General features: G+C 39.6%; 1 protein-coding gene across 1 annotated transcript in view; it reads left to right on the top strand.

Moving 5' to 3' along the window:
* Positions 1-27826, top strand: part of PLXNC1 (plexin C1) — a 71201-nt gene that overhangs the window by 16083 nt on the left and 27292 nt on the right. The window contains exons 5-17 of the mRNA XM_036400922.2: positions 4498-4612; positions 5602-5746; positions 9090-9159; positions 10546-10621; positions 10742-10795; positions 15141-15280; positions 16316-16495; positions 17764-17851; positions 18762-18968; positions 19081-19272; positions 22647-22746; positions 23805-23906; positions 24256-24359. Of these exons, the coding sequence (XP_036256815.2) occupies positions 4498-4612; positions 5602-5746; positions 9090-9159; positions 10546-10621; positions 10742-10795; positions 15141-15280; positions 16316-16495; positions 17764-17851; positions 18762-18968; positions 19081-19272; positions 22647-22746; positions 23805-23906; positions 24256-24359 (1573 nt within the window). The remainder of the gene's footprint in view (positions 1-4497; positions 4613-5601; positions 5747-9089; positions 9160-10545; positions 10622-10741; positions 10796-15140; positions 15281-16315; positions 16496-17763; positions 17852-18761; positions 18969-19080; positions 19273-22646; positions 22747-23804; positions 23907-24255; positions 24360-27826) is intronic.

Raw genomic sequence — 27826 nt, forward strand, 5'->3', positions numbered from 1 at the left:
CTCATTTTTTGCTGATAAAAATATGTCTGCTCATTTCTGTCATGTGTATGTTTATGGACAGGTTATAGTTATTTGTTCTAGTGTTCACATCACCTTTGCCTAAATAACTTCCTCCCCCACTTTCTCACACTCACCTCTTCAATGTTTTTGTGAAAGCAGTCTCTCTCTCTCTCTCCCTTTTCATTTTGGTGTGCTGAAACCTTGAACTTCACTAAGGTCCTCTCATTTGAGACACTCCTTTCTTACCTCCACTCCAGTAATCCTTCCAAGAAATTCATGCATCCTTTTAAGATAAGGATGGCCAGGACTCTCAAAGTGTTCCAGAAGAGATTTCAGCTGTGCCCTGCTTAATGTTGTTTAATCAGTCTGTCCAGGATGCACCTTAGTGTGTTCTGGGATCACAAACGTCTTTTTCATGACAGCATCACATTGATGGGCCACAATCATCCATGATCAAATAATGCCCCCAGGTCCTTCTCTTTCTTTGTTGTCTTTCCAACTGATGAGTTTCCAGTCTATAACACATATGGGTTGTGAGATTTTTATTGCTGTAGGTACATGTTCTTGTACTTTATGCTTTGAAATGTCATTCCATTTCAAGGTTATCCAAGTTTTCCTGTGTGATATTCTTACCTTCCTTTGCATGTTAATGTTCCCAACTCTGTATCATCAGGAGATGTCAACAGTGTAAACCCTCTTTTATGCCAATTTGCCAGTGATTAAAATCTAAACCTAAAGTGCCTATAAGATGAATTTTTGACTAATTCCACTAGTAGCCTCTTCTAGAAGGTTAATACTGCTCATTTTGGTTTGTTACCCATTTGGTGTTAGCGTGATTTTGCTGAAGATCTGCTACTTTGTGTTTGCAAAGGTAGTTATTGGAAGAGAGTAAGTATTTGTTCTGTAATCCATTTTCTTCAAACTCTCTTTTGCTCCCTTGATAAAAGCTGTGTATGTTACAGTGATAAGCTTTTCAGGCTTTTAATTACCTTATAAAGAGATTGTGAATAACTCTTATTACTCAGTAAATCCCCTGCTTATGAGGGGAATCATGAAAAGTTTCCGTTTGATTGAAACAGAAATGATTTACTCTTTTGAAGAAAAAATTAATTACTATAATACGAGTCCTGTTCAACACCCTCATAATTTTTTACTGTTAAATACTTAATGTCATTAAATATTTGGCTTGATGAAGAGACACCTCTGAAACTTTAGAAGAGGAAGACATTTTTAGCCAGTATTTTAGTCAAAGTCCATATGTGTCCACTAAAGCAATATATTCCGTAATAATTTTGAGATCAGCGATGTTTTCTACTTTTACAGGGAAATAAATTTTCTGTAAAATAAAATACACACTCAAGTTTTATGTGAAATTTACTAGCAATGCTCGTTTTTCATTTTAAGGACAGTGTGAATTAAAATCCAGTCCTTTAATGAAAAAATGTGTGCATCTCATTGCAAGTGAAAACAAAGTGAAACAAAATGTCTCTACTGTTCCTATTTCTACTCTTTCTTCTATAGGAACATATATTAATTCTCCTTTTCACTTGCAATCATTCAAACCAGTTAGTCACAACATTGTGTGATCTCTCCTAATGTTTCTAAATTTTTTGTAGATGATTCAGATTTGCCTGAATTATGAAATACAATTCAAATACAAGGTATTGATGTTTTACATGCATTTTCCACATGGAAACAACACAATGTATTATCTAACATGACCAGAGTTACTTTTGCATGTAGTCAATGTGTGGGACATCAGTAGTGTTGGGACATCAGTAGGGTTGGTACATTGGAGAAAGAAGGAAGCCTCAGCTTTCTCTGAAAGCATGTTCTCATTCCATGAGGAAATCAGTATGCTTTAGCAGGACAGAGCAGGCAAGTATGTTAGGATCTGTAGTTAACAGAGATTAGTGAAGCAGAGACTTAAGTAAATACAAATGAACCAGTATACATACATATTGTGTTATCACAGTGGAATAAGAGGAACACAGTTCCAATCATGTAGAGAAATCTTTAGTAATAGAACGAACTAGTTTGCTGTGGAATATTAAAAAGAAATTTGGCTCTGTTTTTCTCTGTACACAGAGATCTAGGCATGTCTGAAATCTGATCCAAAGGTTTCATACCTTATACCTTCATAGCTGTATAAGGTCCCGTTCACCTTTCCAAGAAAGCCAGACTTAGTTGTCTGAGTCTGTATATTAATTTTCAGAATCCTGTTCACAAATAATATTTATCTGTTATATTAATTCACTTGCAATTAATATATTTTTTTAAAATAGGGTTATACAGAATAATTTCATCTTTAGGTGAGTGTAATTATTTTGCTCTTAGCCTTTGCAGGGCAATTTTGAGAATTTATGCTGAGGGGCATCAGATGTGACTGATTCCTATGAAAATGACTGTTCCCCACAGCACACTGTTAGAGTGTTAAAGGTCAGCTCTTAGAGCAACAAAAGATGCATTTTTCCCCTCACATAAAGACAAGCATGACCCTGGGTGGCATTACTGGTTTTGCTATTAAACTCTCAGATTCTTCATTGCCAATGAGGGAAACAGGTTCACTGCTTGCGTTCCACAGGCAGTCTTAAGAAAGCAAGTAGCTTCTTCCTGGGTATTTGTAAATACTCAGTTTGATAAACAGTTTTTAAATATTTCAATATTAGCATCACTGAAATGCATACACTTATTTAGTGCCAAATACTGCAAGTATGTTTTATGGAATCTTTACCATTATAATCCTCACCCTGTCAGAAAGCGTAGAATGTCTTTCTTTTGTCTTTCCTCATTGCCAGTGTGAATTACCTGCCTGTATGTTTTTGAGAATCTGGTTTATGCACATCTGTTGATGACAGATTCTGTCTTCTGTGACTCTAAAACTGTGGTGCTAATGAGCCTTTGTGATTTCAGTAGGGTGAAGAGAGATATAAATGAGACTGAAATTCACCCTAGCTCAGACAGTTTGAAATACATCAGGCATATATAGTCCCAATTTATTACAATATCATTATGGCCTGAGTGTATTTAGATGCAAAACCCCACCAGGTTCTTGTCCGGCAGGAACTCAGTTTCCTGAGTTAGACCACAAAGGAAGTGACCTTGTGCTTAACTACATTTCAATTGCCAACATCTTGATCTGCAGAGAAGATGACTTTATGGTTCCTAAGATTTGTAGGGTTATTTTGGGCATTTCAGAATGTGGTGGATATTTTTGTTGAATATGTTGTTCATTTTGGAGGGAAAACACATTGTTTGTGAAATATGTTTTTACAGTGAGCTCCTAATGAAAAGGGCCCACACTTTGCAAGTGTGAACTCATTTCCAGTTTGTAGAAAAGGAATGGTTCATGCCAGGCAGATATCACTGTTCATAGGATTGAAGCTAACTATGAAGCTAACTATATGCTTCTACATTTGGTAGAAAAGTAGAATTAAAACTACTAAATGTTACATTTATTTATAAATATTCAATCTTAGTATTAAAATATTAAGATATATTCAGTTAGCACTTACTTGTCTTTAATTGCTAACTGTATGAAATTACTTGGAGTTAATCTATGAATTGTTCATTAGCTGTTGACAGCAGACAGCATTTTAAGGATTCACCTTTCAAACTCGATTGTCCATCTAATTTGTATGCCTATGTTGTCTTTTTCTGATAACATGTTTTTAATATGTGTAATCTTTGTAGTATTTATGTATCCCAGTGTTTCCTCATTCTTTCTTCATTTTTTGTTGCACAGTGTGTTTCCTATGATTTGGCATCTCTAACATTTGTATTTACTTTGAGCTATCCTAATTCTGAAATGTATTTTGTACTTGAAGACAGAGTAATCTATTTTGAACCTCTTCAAATCCGGTGTTTTTATCCAAGTGCGCTGACAAAAAAGGGAAGGATTACCATTCATATCAGTGGGTGACAAAGGAGATTAGGGAAGAGGATGCATCTCATCAACTATGCACATTCGTAGTCTAGCTTTACATTTGAGCTTCACTCCCATCCCTTCTTAGACCCTCTGGAGAGAACAAGCAGCTTCTATAGTGTGGTTCATTTCATTTTGGTATGAATGTCTAACAGGGTAGGTGAATTGTACCCTAAAGAACGTATTTCTCCCCACAGAGTGCGGAGGGGGGCTGGGGCGCAGTGAGGGGAGCAGATCTAGAGCTGTACAATGGAACAGTCAAGTTGGTGATGATGAGTTCCATCCTGGGCTACCACTTCCCCTGTTACTGGCCAAACATCTCATGTTTGCTTGAGTCCCATTGACTTAATGAAAACCCTCGAGCATATATCAATGCAGTGTAATTAATTTTGATAAGCAGAAAATTTTACTGATTGTTTTCCTGAAGCTTTTTGCAGTTAAAACCATATTTCTGTAAAAAAAAAATCAATAGTGTTCCTGTAAAAAATCAATAACTTTTAATAAGTTGAAGTACAGTGTCTGAAGTCAAAGGCACGATAAGGAGGCTAGTATAATTTTATGTATACTTTTAGGTGCACATTAAAAGAAAATTGTACACATTCAAACAGCATAAATGGTTGGTATAACATTTCACATGCACCCGATAAAGATCTGAAAATCCTGCTAAGTTTCCCTGCCAAATATCAGGTATGTACACCCAGTTTTATGTGTGTTTGTTTATTGTGACTTAAAATATGTAATTTTGTTGCTTATTGCAGCTTGTCTTTTTTTGTCACCATGTTCCATACATTAGTGCCTCTTATCCCAACAATTGGCAAATATCTTGGAAATCTCAGTAATCTCAATGTATAAATTAGATAGGCATTCTCCTCCTCTCCTATGAAACATATCCTGAAGCTGCACTTCATGATGCTGAGTCAAAATTTCAAATCTTTACTATGCTAACATTGCTTGGAAATGATTCCAATTGTATCACTGTATCAGCTATTTTAATATTTCCAGTAACTGTATATCAAGTGCAGTATGGAAGTTCTGAGCTTTGTAACAAGTTAGAAAACATTCACTGGGACACATATGCTAACAGAAATTCTTAAGTGCTCAGTATTAGTCTTTACTCTGTATCTGTTCTCAGCACATGCAGCCTTGAATATTTGATTATCAACTATTGTGACTGGCCACCTAATCTGCACGCTATTGTTTCTGATTTCCTGATTGAATACACTAATGTAATCATATTTGTAAAGCACTCGCAGCCAGAAACAAAGAATAACTCATTACAATATAAGTTCTGTTCATAATTAAGTGCTCTTTGGTTATGGATACAAATGATCTCTCTCTGTGAAGATTCTTAAATATTTTTTTAAGGAATGTAACAGCATATAACACAGCAATATTCTAGTTTTAAACTCCAAAATTATTTAAGATCACTTGCTAACGTACCATACAGATCCATTTTATTTCTGAAAGTAAGCAATGCTGTTACTTTCAGAACTCTTTCTGTATTGCTTCTTCAGTTGGAAGAGTCACTCTCCTTTGAGACCTTACCTAGTGAATTGTTTGCTTTCACCACAAAAACTTTCGTTTTGTGCATTTCATAGTTCGTCGTTTTCTGTAGAGACAAGGTGATGACTAAACAAATATAACAAAACCCCCACTGTGTTTTTATTGTTTTATAGGTTGTTGTGACTGCAAATGTAAGCAAAATCCTTACTTTCTGTATGATAAAAATTGTAACAACTGTTGAAATATTTTATGAAAACGTAGTGCTGAAAAATTCATCCTGTTTCTGCAATCTAACCACTCCAATGATAACTGACAACGGTATGTTTTACTTTTAAATGTATTTAATGCTTATTCACTGTCCTTTAATACTGGGGACTACTGTATAAATACAGGCCTGATGAGTGTGAAAGTATGTAATGCTTTTTATTAAATGTCACTGAAGAAAAATAATTCATATTTTGTTGAGTGATGTGAGTATAATCACAGTGTTCTTGGTGATTAAAGTTTTGTTAATATAGAGTCCTTTGTAGAAGCCACCCTGTGTCTGGAAGCAGCTTCATCAGTTGACCGTGTGGCAATGCAGTGCCTTAGTATTAGAATATTTATTTACATGGTGCCATTAATACTTGTCTAAGGAAACTTAAGATAACTGCAATGACAATCAAGCTGGCTGGAGCAATGGAAGCAGTGTTGGTCTAGTGCTTTGCCTTGACAAATTAACTCATCTTAACTCTTCTCTAATCTGCAAACAGAATTGTTTTTGTAAGAAACCATACTGGCATAAATAAGAGGATAATCTAATTATGAATGTCTGTACAATAAATAATCTTAACATTTAATTAACTGTTTTAACCTAACTTGGACACTGTGAGAAAGTGATTGTGCAATGTGGAAGATTAGCAGAAAAATAGATCGTTCAGGGGCAATTTGGTGGGTACATCCTTTTGACTTGATTTCATTCATCTTTCTGGATTATTGGTTGAATCATGTTGCAGTAATTCTGACACTGCTTTGTTCACCAGTGGTTCTCAGAGTTAGATACCTGAGCGATTTGTATTGGATGTGTGATGCTTGTGGTCTGGTTTGTGTATCTAATGGGCAGCTACAAGTTTTAGAATGAGGTGGTAAATTGCTGAATGTCTAGACCTTTGAGCTGTTCTTTAGGCTGTGGTCTCAAGGATCAGATCAAATTCCTTCACAGTGGAGTCTTACTTGACTAATAGTAGGGCAACATCCCCCTTGCATTTCTTCCAAGAGTCTGTATAGAAGCACAAAGCTTTTTTAACAGAGATTGGCCTTATACCTTAAAGTTGCTTATGTTAGAATGCAAGAGTTTTAATATAAACTAAGGAACAGATAGCTAACACAAGGATTCCCACATGTTTTTAAGTGACTTGAAGAGGGAACAGAAAACAGACACATGCGTTGCCTCTATCTCTCCCTCAATAATATAGCCCAAAGGACATGGAATACTGTGCATGAATCTGATTCTCTTATAAAAACCTTGGTGCAGGAAGAGGAATGAAATTTACCAGGTACTTTCAAGGACCTGTTGTTTTGAAGAGCTCAGTGCTACAAAGAGCTCTCTCTCTCAGGGACCCTTGCCCCTGAAGAAGGTTCTTTGGAATATTTGGATCTGAGTAGGCTTTATGGGAAAAACTCCTCCAGCATCACAGAAGTATTGTGTCAAGTTCCTGTCCAGCACTGGGAATTGAGAAGAAAAGACTGTCACTAGAAAGTGACAGCTGGAGTGATATCCATGAGTATTTTGATCCATTAAGCTGTCTTTAGTAAACACTATTAGTGGATTTTTAAGAGGGAAATGTCCTTTATTGGCCCAGTCCCAAAAGCCATGTTATCTTGTAATTTTGGAGCATATAGTTTGGTTCTCTGTCTTCACAGACTAAAGCTTTCTCTTAATTCCATTAGCAGGTTTTCAGAGAACAGTTGTTATGGAAGCCAGCTCACCTTGCTTGTGCTTTGTGCCAAAAATGAGCCCTTTGGCAGTGTTAACCAGAAGGCTGTGAGGTTAGCTTGTGCCTGCCAGTATTTACTGCTACTCACGTGCTCCTGTGAGCGGAGATCTCTTAGTGGATAATTCAAGTGTGAAGTAACATTGTCTATTTGTGGTACCTCCTGTAAAGTGACCTCAGTTTCACAAGAGGATGCACTTGCAAAACACCTTTAGGTATCATTTCCTGGAAAAAACATTTTGAAAATGCCTGCTCCTCGGTGCAGTCTAATGCATTTTAAAAGGTCAGTGCAGACCATACAGAAAATAATAGGTGCCATTAATTTCAACACAGACAGAATCAGGAAAGCATATTTGACAGTGTTGTTTTTAAAGTATTTTTTACAAGCTCAAGCTCTGCCAGTAGGAGATAAACTCCTTACTTTTACTTACTACTTCTAGTAAAATACTAGGAGTATTTTTCTGTAACTCATGGCCTGAGACCTTTCTCATATATTGATTTAGGCAAGTGATTTAGGCAATTGTGTATCAACACGTCAGATTTCTGCTGATAACTAGATTTCTGCAGATGCAAATAGGTGCTTGATGAAGGATTTCAGAATGTCTGTCTGTACTCATCCTCATCTTTAAGCATAAAAATGCTGTTAAAGTCAGATTCTGCTATCCATTTAGGAAGGAGTTTGAACATAGGGGTGGTCCCAAGGGCTGTTTCTAACAAGCAGTTCAGATGGGCTTTGCAGTGAGCACCCAAGTGCCATGCTGCCATGTGGAGGGAGGAGATAGCTACATGAGCAACACAGATTTAGCCAAAGCTGGCTTTCATCTGAACAAGACAGCCTGTGATAAAGACAAAGGTTTCTCTACCTTTGCAAGGTAGATGTACTTAAAATCTGTGTAACTTTTCTGGATTAAAAAGCTAGCTACTTTCTAGCATAGAGAAGTCAGAAAAGTCTGCAAACATGGGTTTCATTTGATCCCAGGCAGCCATTCATTTCACAGACTACACATCTGCAGGCACACAGATGAAAGAGACCATGGCTTAAGTGGTATATATCCAATTCTACTGTTGGATGTGGTATTCTGCTCATAAGGAAAGATACTCTTTCATACCACAGCTGCCAGTGAATTGTTGGTATAGTAATTGCTAGCTGAAATAATGGCAAATTGACTCATGTAATCATAAAAGATTTAAATAGGATGAAAATTGCTACTGCATAGATTACAAAAGGAGACTCTGAAACCAAGTCTGTGAGACAGAAAGAGAGAGAAGTATGGTATGGTGGGGTCTCTTGCATTAGAACAGTCTGCTGTGTTAGAAGACTTGAATTCAGAGTCTGGTTATACCACAGTATATATCACTCTGTGCTTTTTGAGAGATGATTTTATATCCCTACTTCACAGTAGCATTTCCTTATCTGTATCCTGGCAATAACATTACTTTTATTTGTCATGCTATGATGGTATCAAACTTAATTAATATGTGTGTATAAAGCACTGGCATAACTCAGCTGAAGAGTTCTGTGTAAGGACAAAATCTGGTTACTTTTATCAGTCAAAAGTGTGAGTGAATGTATGAGAGAAGGTGCATACCAAGTATAGAACAGCTACTTTGAGTTTTCAACTCAAATTATTTTTGAACTGTTATTTCTTCTAATATCCATCATATACCTAACATGTGAATTTTTCCAGATTGTCTAGTTCTTGAAGCATCACTGTCCTCAAGCTCTTGGAATATCACACAAACATTTCAGTTGAAAAAGTAAGAGCCTGATTCTTGTTAAAGTTCATTGTGGGGTTGATGTGTGTGGGGGGGAAAGTGACTAAAGTCATTCATCATTCTTTTTTTTTTTTTTTTTTGGTATTTATCAAGTAACTACACTGAAGATAGTCACTGAAGAACTACATTGACACTAAAGATAGTCAGATCTGTTTTCTTGGCCCACTTCCTCCTCCTTCTCTTTTTTTCCCCCCCTGAAAAAGCTACTTCTGATGACTCCCTTATTTAATGGGACCGTGGAAACTAACTGTAGGAGAGTGATTACAATGACTGAATTTATGACAAGTGCCTGAAGAGATAATAAAGGATGTCACAATAAGATTAAAATTCTTTTTGTCCTTGCGTGAAAGGTGGGCCCTTGGTACTCAGTGTAAGGCCTAGATTAGAGAAGTCAAGAGATTCTTTAAAATCGCTTTGTGAAGCTGTTTTAAATTAGACCCAGATGCAATTTAAATATGCTCTATAGGTAACATGAATATAATTAAACCAGAAAGGAACATGTAATCTGCTAATAGGAATAATGAATACCTATTCTTCTTTACACATTATTTTTCAGACTCTCTGTTGAGAGCTGGCAGAGGAAGCATTCATGCCCAGTACGTGGCCTAACACTTTATGATAGGTGGTTGTTAATATTTAGAAAGATCTGGCTAACATATGCTGTAGGTAACTACAGTGTTCCCATTCAGAATGCTCCTCCCCTATGCACAAAGGCCAATTCGTGGGATGAAATAAAACTCTTGCTTTTTGGGAAGTGGCACATCACTTCCCTGTCCTGGAGGAACATGGGGAAGGAGCTGTCTTTCTCTAAATCAGAGCATTTCTCAGCGTGTTTGGAGAGGGACTGAGCTGCTCTTGGCTCTCTTCCATATTGATAGAAGCATTGCAGAGCAAGATAGCGACTAACTAGTCTCAGAACAGGAATATTTTTTGGTAGATGAAGGCTATAGCAAACTGGCAATACTTTCTAGCACTACACATGGAACAGAGGTTCAGACAAGCTGAAAAAAAATCAGTGATGGTTTTCTGCCCTTTTATGGTTAAAAAGTACTACCTGGCCACTCAATGTACTGGAGTAAATCACAGTAAAATGTAACCCAAAGTGTTTCCTCTGCTTCCTGCCTTTTTTGAAATTAATGACTCTCAGCATCTCAATACAGATTGTATTTCATACTAAATTTCTTCTTAGAATAAGTACAGCAGAACAATGGGCTTGGAGGGTAAACGGACTTTTACCCATCTCATTACATGTTTGCTTGGTTTTCCCCATGGGTTTATGCTCTTTTCTGTCACTTGAAATTTGACATCCATGAGTGAATCTAGATTGAGTTCCTGTGTCTTACAAAAACTCTGTTTCTGTGTTACCAGCTGTTCACGGTGTATACGCAAGGGTGAGTGTGCCAGCTGTGAATGGATACGTGTCTCTCCTGTCACCACCTGCCAGGTGAAGTTTGTTGGGGAAAACTGGAATCCCCTGTGATGCCTTTTCCTTGTATTTTTTTCATCTGAGCAGCAATCTGTCTCTTCTTTATCCTGACATGGTGAAATGCTTATTTTTTTCCAGGATGATTGCAGTGCAGCTGCTTCCAAGGGGATCACTGCTGTGCAGAAAACAGAGGTTAGTTAGCATTTTAAGATCAGCATTATTAAGGCTCTCTGGGTTGGGAGAGAAATTTATTTAAAATCAGAGGACTTTGCAGAAAAAATAGAGAAATGGATGTGGAGGCAGTCATTTACAAAGGAAGCTAATGCAGAATTTGGATTGATACTATTTCTTCTTAGTGCTCTGTTGGTGTTTAAAGGTACCAGCAAAAACTTGTGTTTCAGATGCAGGAATTGAGACAGTGAACATTGTAATTGTCATGTGCCTACCTCTAGATGCAGTGTTTACAACATTGCTTTACATGCCAAAGTCCCTGTATGCTGTATTTAGTCACTCCACAGGAGCCAGCATGCTGAGGGCTGGAACACGTGAGCTGACCAACAACAAAAAAAAACCAGAACATTTCAGGCTTAATATCTTACCTAGACTTAAAAGCATGTTTGAGTTCTGCTATCACAGACAACTCTGGGAAACTAGGCCTCAGAGTCTCAAACCTCATTTTATGCAGCCAGATCACAGCTTCCCCTGAAACATAGCTGCCAGGGGAGCAGAAGGAAGGGGAGGATGTGCCACCCAGTTTCTGCATAACAGAGAAGTGGCTAGAGGATGAGTCCAGGAACTGAAATCCATGGGTGTTAGTAAATCTCTAGTTCACACTTTCAGAAAATTTTTGGTTGTTTCCAGGCTGTAGACAAAACTGGAGATGGATCCACACAAGCTGGATCACTGGGAAGGAAGAAGTGTCACTAGTGCTGCCAAAGTACCTGCTGAATCTGGTTACTAAGTTCTCTACAGAATTCATATAGATTGTATGTCTGCATACAGTCCAAATGATTTGTCTCATAGGCTAGCACTTTAACCACAAGGTTATCCCTTCATTCTTTATGTTTTTATTTTCTCACAAAACTGAGTGATCTTTTTATTAGTGGTTGCTTATGACAGGTGTTAGGAAAAAAATGAGTAGTGGAGAGAAAACTGACTGATGAGTAAGTACGTAGAGATTTGCTGCCTACACGTTCTGGTTTCTCCTTTTCTGTGAGTGATGCACAGTTGTTTTAAATAGTGACTTATCTCTAAGTGTTTCATTAGAACTACCCAAACTTTTACCTCTAAGACAGGGATTACCTCTTAAATTCAGCTGCTCAGCTGATGTTTCTTAAACAAAATCACAAAATACATCTTGTTTTTCACAGAGACGCGTGGGATTGTAATACTTGTGCTTCTGAGCATTAATATTCTGGATTTGATCTGCATTTAAAGCATTATGGCTGGTGAAACAGAGGAAATTCTTCTTTGCTTTCCTTCCAAGTGCATTAATTTGACATTGGTAAATAGTTGGAATTGCCTGGGAGATGGCTTTCTTCCACATGTCTTATCTTGGAAAGACAGTGATGGACAAGGCAGTGAAAGCACCAGAGGCAGTGCAAAGGCAGATGTTTATTTAGAAGTGATTGATCCATTCAGAGAGCTTGAAATTGCATTTGAAATCCTGCTCTCCTTTGACTGCTTGTGCTTTAAGGAGAACATACTGGAGAGTGGAGAAAGAAGATTTGTGTTTTCCCACAACCCCAGCTGAGCATTTAGATTAATATACTTTTTTTCAGTGCCAGCCCCAGCCCTCCTCCTGACTCCAGCTGCTGGTTGCTATGCATGCACCTTCCCCCTCCCCTGCCAGAGCAGCAGCTGGAGTGGTTGGATTGAGTACCCTTGGCTAGGGAACTGCTTTGGCTGGAAATAAGTGTTATCTTTCAGCAGCTTATTGTTTGTCTGGGCCAGTTCCCCCATCCAGCTCTTCGGAGCCCTGTGTCAGCAATGCAGGAGGGGCTGTCCCAGAGAGGGCACAGACACTGCCTAACCTGGGCTGCTGCCAGGTACCTCTGTGAGACCTGCAGCCATGCTTAGCACACCTCTGAGGATGTGGCTGCCACGGTTCACACAGCCCCAGGGAAGTGTTAGGCTGTCCAGGGAGGAGGCTGCAGCTCAGAAATATGGAACTCTATTGAAGCTGACAGGGCTGTGCTGATTTACATTACCTGAGGACCTGGTGCATGCTTTCTGTATGTCTCTTTGCATGTTTACAAATCACATGCCTCACAACTAGTGATTTTTATAAATATCCTTCTGCCTCTCTGCGGTGGCCCCTCTTGCCCCTGGGCATTGCTCCCCCTGCCATGTAGCAACTGGAAGGTCAGGGACTGTCTGGCACTGGGGAAATGAGCACTGCAGAGCCCAGTGAGGGCATTGGGTCCTTCCTGTTTTCAGTGAGGAAATCATTGGGTTCTTTTGCTGCTGAGGCAAGTATTGCATTTTATGGCAGTCAGGCTGGGTGGGAGTTGGACTCTTGAGTTGCTGAGGTCATCTTGCCTCAGTGCTGTGGCTGCAGTGACTCCAGGAGGCCAAGGCAGGATGCTGTGAGGGACTCTGTGCTGTGCAGCCTCAGGGAAGGTGTGATTGCAGAGGGGACTGAAACTTTCCGTGAACAATACTTCCTGTGATTTCTTTGTGTGTAAGAAAAGAAGCAAGGCAGGCCATCTGAAGCACTCTGTGGTGTGTGGTGCCCAGCAAAGAGAGCAGTGGGAGCCCTGAGGCACCACAGTGAAACGCTGCACCCCTGGGCAATGGGTGCCTGGCATTTCCCTCACAGCCTCAGGGTTCACAGCCCTGATGCAGTCCAGGGATCTCCATGTGTTTGTGTTATGTGCATGCTGTGGTATGCTGGTGCTTCAGGGATCCCTGGTGGTTACCAGTGAGAACCCAAAGCAGTGTTTTCCTTCTTTCTGTGGTATTTGGCTTCTGAATTTCTGTGAGGATATTGACTGTCCTTGGTGCACTGGAGGTTGGATGCAAGCAGAAAGATGGAGGTGAAGAAATAGTGGTTTGCTGGCTTTAATCTCTTAGATTTCTGCTTCACTTGTCCTGTCCCAAGGATTAAACTGATTTCCAGATCATCATGGGAGTGAATTTTCCCCCTCAGGCTGTTTGTGAGGGATTTCCTTTGCCTTCCTCTATTATCCACACAAGAGGTCATCTTGGAGGCCCTTTTACAGGACCTCTGGCCCCAGCCTTTGCACTCTCTGGCCTTTTCCTAAGGCTCAAGCTGCAGCTTTCAGTCAGTGGTGACAGATGCCTCATTTGCTCTGGAGTGCTCTGGCATTCAGTGAACCGTGGCAGCATGTGGGGACAATGTGCAGGGACCCTTTTGAAATGGTCAAAGTGTTGTGACCCCAATGGTCCCTCAGGCTACCAGCCCAAAGTCTTAGCACTGCTTTGGGTACATAAAATTATTAATGGTGAGAAAAATCTGTAGGATGGACTTTCCTAGAGGCTGTGCACCAGCACCCTTAACAGGATCAGGAAGACTGAACTTCCCAGTGAATGTGTCCAGGGGTACACGGCAGAAATCAGGATAATCACAATGCTCTAAAAACTCAAATTAAACTAGTAGTACTAGTTTAGGCAGTCTAAAGTTAAGCTAAAAATGGTCTGCCAGAGCAGGTCCCAAACAGTTTGTGGTTTCACATGCGTATTCTCCTGTTTTTTGAATGTTTCAGTTTGTTGTCTGAAAGATAGAGAGGAAGCTGTCTGTGTGATTGTAAAACTGGGGAAGCAGCAAAACTGATTAAACATGAGATGCTGTCAAAAGTATCAAGAGAATACAGTAGGGGAAAAAAAATCTCTTCTTGCTCAGTAGTGTTAGTAAGTTAGAATAAATAAACATAGACAAAGAAGAGCACAGTTTTCTGCAAGACTGTGACAACATCACAGCAAACTAGAGTTGTTTCTAAATGCTGGAGAACTTCTTAGTGTAAAAATACGATACCAAAAGACTCCCCTGCAGTTGTTTTATACCTTTAATTCTATGTATGACTTTGAAAAGACTTTCTAGTAAAGCTAATTCTGGGGTGCTTTCTCAAATTTTCATTCAAGGATTTCACCCTGCTTCCCCTTTTCAGGTCACAAAAGATGCCTTCATTTGTTCATCTGATCTCTCATAGTGACAGCACCATGGGTTTTGTCTTGCCTTTTTCTTTAGTTCTTCAGGGGTCACGTGAAATGTATCATTTCAAGCTGGGTTTTTATGCTACCTACCTTCCAGCATGTCAGACTATGATTCCTTTAGGCAACTTTCTTATGAGATAAATTGAAATATAAAATATGTAGGTGAAAGTAGTTGCTTTGTAATGAAGTTGTGATTGACAGTACTTCCCAGGATTAAGTTAAACAGGATTTAAAATTATTAATAAAAATGTATCCCAGTGCCATAAAATCTGCGTTCCTGAGTGCTGGTTGTTTTTACAGCTGTTGCTTATCTGCCCAGCCTTTTCATAACCAGATCTTGTTTTGCTTTCTTTCCTAATAGCATATCAGCATTCAATCCATTGAACCTTTGTGGATTTCTACATTAGGCAAAAGTGAAATAACAGTCAAAGGAGAAAACTTTACCCATGCATCAGGCATAAAACTGATACTGACTGGAATCACTGGCTGTAAACCAGACGTGTGAGTTAAATTGAAAAATAACACTATTTACTTTGCATGGTGAAAATTATATCCATTTTGCTCTAGCAATATGGTTGTGTGAACAGTTGTCATATAACTCTCCTCAGGAGAGCAGAGGATGCTCTGCACTCCTTTAGTCAAACTTTCACTTTAAATTACCAAGGGATGAAAATGAATTTGGGTTTGAGTACAACACAAAGGATGGGCGGGTTGTCAGTTCTCTCAGTGGCAGTAGGACAGTTTCATATCTGTGGCTCTCTATGCCTTCTAGCAATCACCAAGAAGCTGGATCACAGGAAAGCCTCAGTTTTTGTTTGAATCTCCTCTGCCTCAAAATATTCCTCATATATTCTAGGATTCTGCTTGTAAAGCACAGACACCATGCCAGGGAATGAAATCTCTTGTACAACAGCTCCTATTTTTCTCTGTTGATGATCACACTGTGTAAGCCCTTAGATAATTAGGCAGTCTTATTCTGAATCAGTTATTTTCAGGTGCAGCTGCAATGGTTGCCTGTGATTAGGAAGCCCATTTTACATAGCTAGCACTTGAAAAAGTAGTGTTCAATTTTTGCTTCAACCATGAATTTTCAGGGAACCACTGAGAAAAAAGGAGAGAAGGAGGGTTAGACAGGAAGTAGAGAGAAAGAGGAAGGAGTGAAAAAATGGGAGAAAAGGGAGAAAAAAAGAAGAAAGAAAAGGAAAATGAAGATTGTCATTCTTGACTAGCTCATGGAGCATGCTGTTAGCACAGAGAAGTACACAGTAAACAGCAAAATCACACATTACATAGCCTCATCCCAGGGTTGATTATCTATACTGTTTTGTGTGATTATTGTCACATAGCAACTTCATTCAAAAGATGCCCTACTTTGTCTCTTCAACTCCCTGCTCTCTCTTTCCACCTCCATCTGGCAGCTCAGACAGAGATTCAGTTCTCTTTTCTCCTTGTCTCCTGCTGTAGGCTATAGGCTTCATGTAGTAACACCAATAAGTGGCATCTTGTGTTTCAGTGTTTGTTTTCTTTCTTCTCCAGCATTAAAGTCAGAAATGTGCTAAATGATACACAAATGACATTTGCTCTCCCACCAACACGTAAAGAGGCCAAAAGTATATGCATCCAGGCTAATGGAAAAAAATGTTCACCACCAATGACCCTGCATTATGTTTCTCTGCCATCATGTTCTAGAATTACACCAAATACCTCCTGGATCAGGTAAGTTTGTCTTTCTGTACTTTTTATGTATTTATTCAAATGTAATTGCACTGAGCCAATATGAGCCTTCTTCCTTGGCCAGACTGCAGCTGAAGCAAGTTTGGAAGACTGCTGTAAGCTTTGTATTGGATAAATTTAAGCCTGTGAAGTGATTTAATAGATAGGGTCATAGTAGCTGCAAGATGGATTCTGTAGACTTCTGCCTACCTCAGGTCTCCTTTACAGAAGTCAAAAGTAGTCTGTTCCTACTAAACCTAAACCCAAAATATGGATAGCGTAAATTCTAACTCCAATTAATTTGATTTCTTGATGCTAGTATAGCCTTCATCTGTGAAATGGTATAAAGTATCAGTGGAGTGGAAGTGAAATGAAAATAATCATCATTACACTGATGTACACAGACTTGCTTTACAATATGATTCCCTAAAGCCAAAAGAGCTCTTTTCAAGCCTTTGCTGTGTTCTGCAGAAAACTCACAGACCTGGTAAAAGACTTAGAGTGGTTTTAAAGATATTCTCTGGCACAGCTTTCCACCTGTCCCTCTGCTTTCACAGTTTTTACCTGTTCTCATGTTCTGAACCTGATATCTTGTCAAGTGAGGATTTGAGGGAATGGGTTGGGCTGGCAGCTGCAGCAGCTAAGCAGCCAGGACGCATGCCCTCATCTCCAGGTGAGAGGCAGCTCAGGCAGCTGGATATTCATAATACCTTCAGCCACTCCAACTCTGTGGAGCAGAGCCTGTGAGCCACAGCCCTCAGACACAAGCAGCATTGTGTGCTGAGACAGATGGTCTGAACACCGCCGAGAATGTTTCCTGTGAGGAGCCTGGGACAATGAGTTTGTCCTGAAGAAGGCAAGAATTAAGCACAGGCAGGGCTGTACTGGGGCAGTGAAACACCACAATGCTCTTTCTTTGAGACAGAATATTAAATCATGGTTGAGTTCCTTGGCTGCATAAATAAAAAGAAAGGTGAAGAGTCCCTGAAAAGGAGTATGCATGTGTATGCAATCAAGTCCTGTGGTTTTGGGGTAGCAAAAGTATTTACCATGACATTATGAGGAAAGAGTGGAAGTACACTGTATAGCTCAAATTATCTTGTTCTGCAGTTTGACTTTATTATGTTGTCTGCTACCAAGGCAAAATGCACTTGAGTAGTTTATTCACAGCTGAACCCTTAATGCAGGATGTGTCTGTGTGAAGAGAGATAATATTAACCTCCCTTTCTCACCACGTTTGTTTGTGTTTTGTTTTGCTTTGGTTTTTGCAGTGGTGGCCGCAAAATTACCACAACTGGTAGAAATTTTAATGTGGTGGACAGTGTGATTATTTCAGATGACCAGAGATCAAACCTCACAGTAAGTCTGAACCTCCTTTATAGTACCAGATAGAGGTCTCTTGATGCATGAGGTTGTTTTCCTAAGGTTTGAGGAGAAGAGACCTCAATAATTTCCGAACACTTTCACGGACATGTCAGTCACCCTGCTGAAATAAATATGACCACTTACAGGATTACAGTTATACACATTCTTAGTACAGAATCACAAATACACATAAGCTGCTCTCCTGCATAATTCCCTGAGATTTTTTTATGGTCTAGGGACAAATCTGTCCTTTTTGAGTCTCCCCAGTCTCCACATATGGGTGTGTTGGGGGAAGGCCTGCTATGCTTCCCTCTGGGTCTGTGCTGAAAGCCCACAGGGTACCACTGCCTCAGTGAGTGGCAGCAGGCTGGAGCTGATGTTGGGATGAAACCCTTTCTCCAAGGTTGTGAGGAGGTGAGCACTTTGTTGACCCTTGCAGCACAGAGACCAGAACACAGCAGAATCACCCAGTGGAGTAAACAATGATCCAATGCTACAATGACTGGAGCAACCCCTTCTCTCAGGAATTAATTTAGAAAGAGCAAATTCCTAGGAGTGCTGGAGAGCTTGTCTTACTCTTCTCTTGTCACCTGCATTGAGGGGAAAGAAGAAAATTCATTGTCACAATTCCTGTCTCATTGCAGGAAGTAGTTACCCTAGCAGTGAGCAATCAGCCTTAAAGCAGTGTGCAGAGTGTGTGACAAATGCAGTTAAAGGTAGACATGAGCTCAACACAGAAATTTTTCCAGGTGCTCTGCATGCAGCCCTGATCTCAGAGAAGATGTTTAGCAGGTAGCTGTGTGAAGCCAGGAAGACACTAAAATAAATTTGAGTGCCTCTGTTTGTGATTGTACCCACTGTTGAGTATTTAATGACTGTGAGAGCTTTGCTATTGCATTTCTAGGTCTCTAGGTGTCCTGGAAATGCATCTGAATATCATTATTTAACTCCAAGCCTGAGCCATGCAACAGAGGGTAAAGTTGTTGATATGATGTTAAAAGTGGATACTACCTTTATACCATGTGTCAAATTACACTATCACCCAGACCCAGTGTTCATTAACTACCAACTGCATACTGAACTGGATCCTGATCTGGAATTAAAAATATATGTAAGTTTTGAAATAATGAACTACAGTACCTAATTTAAAATAGTGCTTGGAAATAATTTTTTTTCTTACTATATTTAGTGACTGATCATTGCCTTCAATTTTTTCCCTCTAGAAAGAAAATGATAACTTGAATATTTCTAAAACGGAGGTAGAGGTTTATCTATTATATATGACTGGTGCACAGACCAAAAAGATATGGTTCAGTGTCCAAAATATTACCAAAAAGCCAGACCGCAGCACCATACTGTGCAAATTCAAAAGGGAAGGAACCGACAAGATTGACTTTTCCACTGTGAAAGTTTTTGTAAGTAGAAATCCCTTTTGTTGCAATTCAGCAGTGTTTGAATGTTTATACAAGAGTGGTGAAATGTAGTACAGTTTTGGTAGTACAGTTTTCTTCCTCATACCTAAGCATGCCTGCCTAGCTTAGGTGCACTAACAGAACTGAGTTCATTTTCTGTCTGGTCACGGGGGTGGTGTCAGAGGTAAGCTTTGCAGGCAGAGCTGAACTCCCAGCTGCTGAGCTCCAGGAGAGCAGTAGCAGTCACACCTTTTATCTGCAGAGCAGACATCATTGGAACAGCATCACTGTCTCCAGGAGAGCCCCTCATCTTACATCTGTAAGCAATCTAATTTTCCATTGGCCATGAGGAAAAGAATTGTGTTCTCCCAGTCGCTTTTTCCTACTAAAGTAGGTAAGGATCTGTCTCAGGGATCACCAGTGAGACAGAAGGCATTTCTAGATGAAAATGGGGTGGAATTCAACGTGCACTGGGAAAGCTAAAATGCTTTGAGAATGTGGCACAAAGCCAGGCCCAAATATAAGGACATTAGCATGGATGTCAAAGCTGAATTGCAGCTTAAGATATTTGCTCCATGAATAAGATGAAGATACAAATTTTTTAAATGCTATGATTACCATTTATGAAGGAGAAAAATTATGCCAGACTCTTATTGCAGTGTATGGTGGTATAAAACTGAAATAACTCTATTGACTTCAAGGCATATGGCTCATAGTAAAGATTAACCAAGCTATTCTTGATTTTTTATCACTTTTAACTGATCCCCCATCTGTGGATCCTGCCATCTGAGCCAGTTATGGCATGGAAAAACCTTTCTGAGTTTGGTGTTGCATTTAAAAATCAGTGTTGCCCTGCTCTATCACATGCTCATTCTGCAGACTTCATAGAAGTGACTGTCATAGAAAGGCCACCACTTTACTAAAGCAAATCAAATGCAATAGTTACCATGTAACATTGCACTTCTAGTACCTTTATAATTTTTTTCCAACATAAGAAAAATATAGAAGTAGCAAATCCTCACATTTTTTAAAACCTTATGAGTAGATCGTCATAGAAGAAGTAGGGCCACTGAAAAAAAGGATAAGATGGGTATAAAATATAAGTTTGACTCAAGAATAAATGTATCTCTGGCCTTAGTTTTCCAGAAGAAATAAGATATTGAGTGTGGGTTCAAAGACAGAATGACCAGTCTGCATGAAGGTGGCAGAGAAGAAAATGCCATTCTTGTGGCAGAAGGAAGGTTCAGACAGATCAAAGGGCTCAAGACAGCAGGAGCAGGATCATTCCCATCATAGCACTGAGGGAAAACTGACACATGACAATGTAAGCTTAGTAGGAAAGATTTTAAATAAAGCAGAGGTCAGGAGACGTATGACTGGAGAGCAGCAAATAAAAACTCAGTATTTTAAATTGGAAAAACCCCCAAACCCTAGGCAAATGGAGGCTTGCTGATTTAATCCTAGCTCTATGTAACACTTGAGAATGTATTCTGAATTACTCATGAAAGACCTGGAGGTAAGTGGAAAATGGGATAATTGTCAAAATCCTTTTAATGAAAGCAGATCATGCTAGATATCCTTATTTTCTAAGATGAGTGATTTCCTCAACAACAAAAAAGCTATAGATCCCATGTACCTGGAAGTCATTCAGTAAACTATTTAACATGGTGATTATGAGGCTGCCAGGGGTTAGAAAAATCACACGCTGTGTGTGGGGAGCTGGCTCTGGGCAATGCTGATATTCATACAGATATTCTTTAATATCACCACTGACTTGAACACAAAAATCAGGCATGCACTGGTAACACTTGCTGATGACATAAAGCTCAGAGGCATTACCAGGCCAGAGAAGGTTTTATAATGTCATGCGGAAAAATGAAATTAATTTAGGAATAGGAATTGGATTAATTCAGGTGTACCTTACATAGTCTGTGATTCATAAGCAAGAAAAAAAGATGAGGAAAGAAATGAGACCACTAGATAGGAAGGTTATGGTGAAGAATAAAGATAATTGAAATATAAGCATATAATTAAGTGAATGCTTTGTCTCACTTTTCAATAAACAAGGATGAGTAAAAGAAATTTCTGCTTTAGGAAGTCTTCAGTTGGCTATGAGAAGTCTAGAACAGTAGATGTATTAGCACAGGATGGTTAATGTATTTAGCCACTAATGCATTTGAGCCTTGGAAAAGGCTAATGAGGTCCTAGGAAGGCACAGACCAGAAGGACTTTGCATAGGAACTGTGAAAACATAGAAACATCAGAGGAAAAAGTAACATTTGATGAAGGAAATAGCTCTGCTTTGTCTTCTGTTCCTTGCAGCCCCAGAAATATAAAGGCTGTGTCCCTCCAGCCCTGTAGGATTTTTTGCTTGCTTGTGTCTGTATAGCTGTGATGTGAGTCTCCATTTGGCAGTCTGCAGCTGCCCTGGCTGCTCACCTCCTGTGACAAGCCACTGATTGCAATCACCAGATCTCTGCCTTCCCTGCTGTAACCCAAAATAATTTCAACTCAACCCTCCTTTTCAATTATCTCAAGCTCATTTCTATCCCTGGCACTTGGTGGTATTCTTTTTATGTGCCAAAACATATTTTTGTGTCTAGCCTGTTTATAGCTTTTGCTACCCTTTATTTATGTGCTTCTGCAGTCCTCTTTCAGATCCTCCTTTGTGAATTTTCTTCTGCCATAATTATCAGTGGTAAATGCCTCAGTCTGGCATTTGGCAGACTTCAGCACTTTCATGTATCCCTAAGAATTAATGCCTGTCCTGCCTTTGCAAGCCCATGGCTGGGGGATGTTGTACATGTATGTAACATGTTCATGTACATGTTGTACCTGTATCGTGCGTTGCATTTTTTCTTAACAACCCTCAGGATCAACGTCCTACATAAAGGGGTTGAAACTTCCTCAGAGAAACAGGGAAGAGGGCTGTAGGCCAGGTGTCTGAAAAATTCTACTTCCCTCATTCTTACTATGAGTCTTATCTTTTCTGCTCAGCAGAGTAACACTGTGAGTGCAAACACATGACTTCCTTGTTTCAAAATGCCAAAATGTTTAGCCACATGGCCCAGCTGAAGGCCAGATCTTGCCTTTCATTTGAGGGCTCTACTTTGCAGCAAGAGCATGACAAAATTTGGTGGTACATAAGGACTTCTAAATTTTTTCATTATTGCTCTGTTACCCTGCTTAAACATCAAGTACAGTAGAAGTTAAGTTAATGTTGGTTCATATGCGTTTTGCTGAACCTCTACTATTATTCCCAGTAATCTACCATTGTCCTTATGTGCCTTAAATACTTTTTTTAGGTACATTAAATGTCATTTTAAGCACTGATATAATGCCTGTCCTCTATTAACACAGCCATTGCTTTTCTTTAGGTCAAACTAGGAAATTTTGAGCATGAAGTCAAACCAACATCATCACACATATATTTATATGTTCTTATTTTGCTGCCTATTGTGGTGGGTGTCATTATAGGTAAGTACAATAATGTATTATCAGCTTTTGATTTGCTGAAGGGTATGATCAGGACATAGACACTGCACATACTCACATGTCTGGAACTGTCACAAACAGTCTGATGTTTTGCCCTGTTCCCAATTAGAGTGGACAAAGTTAACTCTGTTCTGGTGGTGAAGTCTGAATTGTCAGACTGCAGCACATCACGAGCATGTTACAAGACAGTAACATTTCTGTCTGTTCTGCTGGGATTACTCACTTTCACTTCATGAAGCAAGCCACAGAACTGACATCCTGGAGTCACAACTTGGTCCCTTCCAGCTGTCAGAGCTCAGCTACCCTCCTGTCCCTGGGGCAGATGTACCCTAACAAACTGCTTATCCTCAGTCAGTGTTTGTGGTGTTTCTGCCCAGTCTCATTTGGATGATTCATGAATTTGTGAGTCATTACTAAACTGAGGGAGGTAAATAGTTATCCCCTTCTCTTCCTGGTGCTCCCTTTTTTTAATGAGTCTTTTTACCTGGTTATATATTTGATAAACCTGTATTTATTTCAGTTAGTATAGGGGTTTGTTCATTTGGTTGATTGCTTTTTTTATAGTTCATTTAAAAAGGAGCCATATGTCACACCTTTATTCTCTCTAAATAAGCTTTAGAAAAGTTAACAATTTGTAAGTGGATTTTCTGTTCAACTGATTTTTTTGTTTAATCAGTTGATTAAACAAAACTGATTTTTTTTTTAATCAGTGCTACCTTAAGTAGGTTGCTATTAGTAGAAGTGGTTGTCAGAGTCTGTGTCTCACTGTGCAGGCTGTATATAACAGGATATGCTGCACTTTCAAATAAAGTTAGGTTGACAGTTCAAGACCTTGTTAAATGGAATGATTTTTCTAAAGATTGGGGTATATATAGATCCAGATAACTAGGGCTCATGGGTACTAGTACAGGGACAACAACAAAACACTAATTGTGCAAATGTACATTAATCTTTGTGTTTCTTGATAATAAATTATGTCTTGTATAGGAGTTTTCTGTTCTGTGATTTCTGTACTCAGAGTCTTTTTTTCTTCCTTTTAGCGGCATTCATAGTTACCAGATACAAATCCAAAGAGTTAACTCGTAAACAGAGTCAGCAACTTGAGCTGCTGGAGTATGAGATCCGTAAGGAAATACGTGAGGGTAGGTCTGCAGCATATTTTCTGAACTGAAACTGTCAAGAAGCTCACATTGTATAAACATTTTCCTTTTGTAGCTGTTAGAATATTTTTGTGTTGTATCAGAGTTGCTGTTTAATATTGTAAGCACTGCAGTAGTAGATAGCACTGAGCTAATAGGATTGCATGTAGTATTTCCTTCAACAAAAAAGTAGATTGCTACTTTCCAGCTCCTAAGAGCTTCAGCTGTAAAAACAGCCCCTTTTCCCTGAAAACTGTTTTTGAAGGAATATCTACTGAGGCCAAGTTATAATTGTGATTTTGTGTCAACTAAACTAACTCTCTGGGTGGGGATGTGGGGGTTGCTTTTTCAGGATTTGCTGAACTGCAGATGGATGAATTAGATGTGGTGGACAGTTTTGGAACGGTTCCCTTCCTTGACTACAAACACTTTGCTCTTAGAACTTTCTTTCCAGAGGTAAATATTTACAAGTCTTTCAGTTGTCAGCCCTGACTAATAGTAAAAAATTGAGGAAGGTCAGGATCAAATAACTAAAGATACTACACAGTAATTGCACTTTGTTCTCACAAGAAACTTTTCTTAAAGCAAGAATTACCAAAGAACACTTAAATATATCTCTGTATTTAGCCAAGCCTTTGTGCTGTAGATAAAGCATCATTCTTGAATTTTCAAGGGTTGTGTGTGTCCATTTATTTTTGTTCAGCCTCACTGAGCTGCTTGCCTTTCAGGCTATCTTAACTAAGCTATAATTTATCCATTGCTTTCTTTTGTACCCATGCTTTCACTTCCAATGCTATAGCTAATTAAAGTAACAGTCAGGCTAGCTAACATGCTAGCTAACATCATGACACTTCCTAATTAGACTTGTGGGATGAAGAGATGGCTCTAAGATGGTGCTGACTTTCTACACCAAGGTGGTGACAGAAATGGTAAGATGTTGATTCAAAGGGGTTCAGCTCAAATACTTAGAAATGACATGAGTAGTTAACTGCTTTCCAGTTTAGAGGCAGATATTTTCAGCGTTTGTTGAAGCAGTTTGGCCACTGCATCAGATGACCAAAGAGGTGTTCTCTTGAATGTTTTACTTCTCTTACTAATTTTTTTTTGCCTGTGAGGCACATTATGAGGCTGGTAGGTGTCTTTGCAACAGCTTTCAATATTACACCGTGATGGTAACCAGTACTTACGAGCATTTATCCAATTGGCAGAAGCTGTGATCTCAACTGGTGATATTTTCCTGTATGACTGGCACCAGTAAGTAGAAGCTTGGTTAGTTTAGGGCATAACTGGTATGGATGTGAATTATCTACCGGGCTTCGTGTATTACTCATCACTGCTGCAGCCAGGTCTTGCACTCTGGCACACTTCTTCACTTCATTGCTGTTTGTGATCCTAGCAAAGGCTCATTGTGATAAAGTTAAATACATGTGGTAGTGCAGAATCAGGACCTTTGGTTTTTGTTTGAAACCAAATACCAGACACCAAAGCAGAATAATATTTAGCAATTACATATGCAAAATCCCTGTATCATTTGAGTCCAGTTCTCACACCAAAGGGAATATCTCTGCTGGTACTACTGTTATGCCCCCAGCCTAATTTTTAGAGGGTCACCAGGTGGTTTGAAGAAAGTGGAAAAGAAACTTTACTTCCTGCATCTCTTTCCTTTCTGTTTGTTTTGTTGCCAGGTATATCAGCATTAAAATGGCATTTTATTCTTAAGAATATACCTTTTCCTATACTTTGCCTTGTCAAAACAGTAATAGTCTGTAGAAGCTGACTCAGTGGAAATGCTGTGCTCTATGCAAATAAAAAGTTAAGAAAAAAGGTATAAAATTTCCTACTCTGCTGCAGTCTGTAAAGTAAAAATGGAAAGGGCTCCTGTTTTGCCTTGGTGAGTCTCATGCTACTGCACATCCTGGAAATTACTTCAGTTGGATTTTGTCTCAGTTTGAAATACTTATCCCACAAAGGTACACTTGCTACTGTTAGCTCTCTACAAACATACAGTGTCAGGCAGCTTACTTAAACTGTTGTATACCAATTTCTTCTGCTAAGTACTTACTGTTTACATTGCAGTAGTGTCCAAACATGCCTTGTGCTGTAAGAATGTGGCAGAAAAGCAGTGCTCCACTGAACAAATATTATAGAAGAACAGAAAAGCCAGTGGGGTATATATTGCAGCTGAGTGTCAGAAGAGTTGACAGGGGGGTCAAAGTGACAAACCACCACTTCCTTCACTAACCACATGTGTTTGAATGATGTCCATATTGCACTCTTTGTGCTCTCCAGTGTGATTGATGGGCTTTATCTCATCTAATCTAAGCTGTTTAAGCATGGAAATTGAAGCTGTTGACTGAGCATCTTCTGTAGTCAGTGCAGAGATGGGCAGCTCAGGAAAGCAATTCATCCCATTTGTCTGAGGCATCTCCCTTAGGATGGGACAAGTTGCTTAAAGAGGGACTCCCACACCTAAAATGAAGAGTGATCCACCCCACCTTTGTTCTGAGTCTTGCTTCCCACTGCTTCAGTTTTCTATATTTGATCTGGCTTAATAGCTTTTAATGCTTATAGGTCTTAAATGGATTATATCTACTCTTAAAATGTTCCTGGTGCTTGCTAAGCCTGATTTTTGCTTTGCTTGTTAAATTTGTCTTTTTATTTCTGTTTTCCCTCAATTTCACACATTGTTTGGTTTAATGCTCCAATCCTTGTTCTCTGTTCACAGGCATTTTTAACCTTTAACACAGCTCTGGTTCTTTCACTCTACATGTGTGCGTGTGTGTCATTTGTTGGTAGTTGATGTTGGAGTTGCTAAAGAAGTTCTGGAGAAGGGAATAGCCAATGGAGGAAGAGGGAGAACAGTTTGGTAGGGTAGAATAGAGCAGGAGGAATGAGGAAAAGGAGGGATGAACAATCAGGTATGTAGACGAAAGATGTGGGATGCCAGTGTGTGCTCACAGCCCAAAGTCAGTCATAGCCAGGGCTGCATCAAAAAAGCATGGCCAGCAGGCTGAGGGAGGTGATTCTCCCTCTTTGCTCTGTGAGACCCCACCTGGAGCACTGCATCCAGCTCTGAGGCTCCCCAGCACAAGAAGGACATGGACTTGTTAGAGCAGGTCCAGAGGAGGGGGATGAAAATGCTCAGAAGGTTGGGACACCTTTTCTATGAAGAATGTCTGAGCCAGCTGTGCTTGTTCAGCCTTCAGAAAGGAAGGCAGCCTTTCAGTTAAAATGGGGCTTATAAGAAAGATGGAGACAGACTTTTTACTAGGGTCTCTAGCGATAGGACAAGGGCTCGTGGTTTTAAACTGAAAGATGATAAACTTAAATAGAACATAAGGAAGAAATTTCTTATGATGATGAAACAAGTTGTCCAGAGCAGTTGTAGGTGCCCCATCCCTGGAAATGTTCAATGCTAGATTGGATTTATGTAGCCTGGTCCAGCAGAAGATAACCCTACCCATGGCAGTGGGGTTGGAACTAGATGATCATGAAGGTCCCTTATGACCCAAACCATTCTGTGGTTCTGTAAGGAAACCAGGGGCTGCCAGCATGACAGATAAAGCAGATGACAGTAAATGCTGTCGATCTGTTGCTCAAGAGGCATTGACAAGGTGTTTGAGAACTGGGGGCTTCCTTTTGTGTGAGAGCTTTTGCTAGGACTGGATGTGTGGTGGCACCTGTGCCTCAGTGGAGACTGCCAGCATGGACATCCTGGCGAGTTCATTAGTGACTATTCATGGAGTGCCTTGCCATGAATGGAAGCAGATGAGCTCAAGTGTCACTTGGTTAGCAGCAGCCACGGATACTCAAGGCTGTCACTGCCAGCCAGGAAGGACGCAGCCTGCAGCACCCCTTGCACACCAGCACATTTGCAGATGACAGTGACACACAGCTCTTCCTGGGGAGTCTTGGCTCACTGC

This window comes from Molothrus ater, chromosome 5, assembly GCF_012460135.2.
Source record: "Molothrus ater isolate BHLD 08-10-18 breed brown headed cowbird chromosome 5, BPBGC_Mater_1.1, whole genome shotgun sequence".
Classification (NCBI taxonomy): domain Eukaryota; kingdom Metazoa; phylum Chordata; class Aves; order Passeriformes; family Icteridae; genus Molothrus; species Molothrus ater.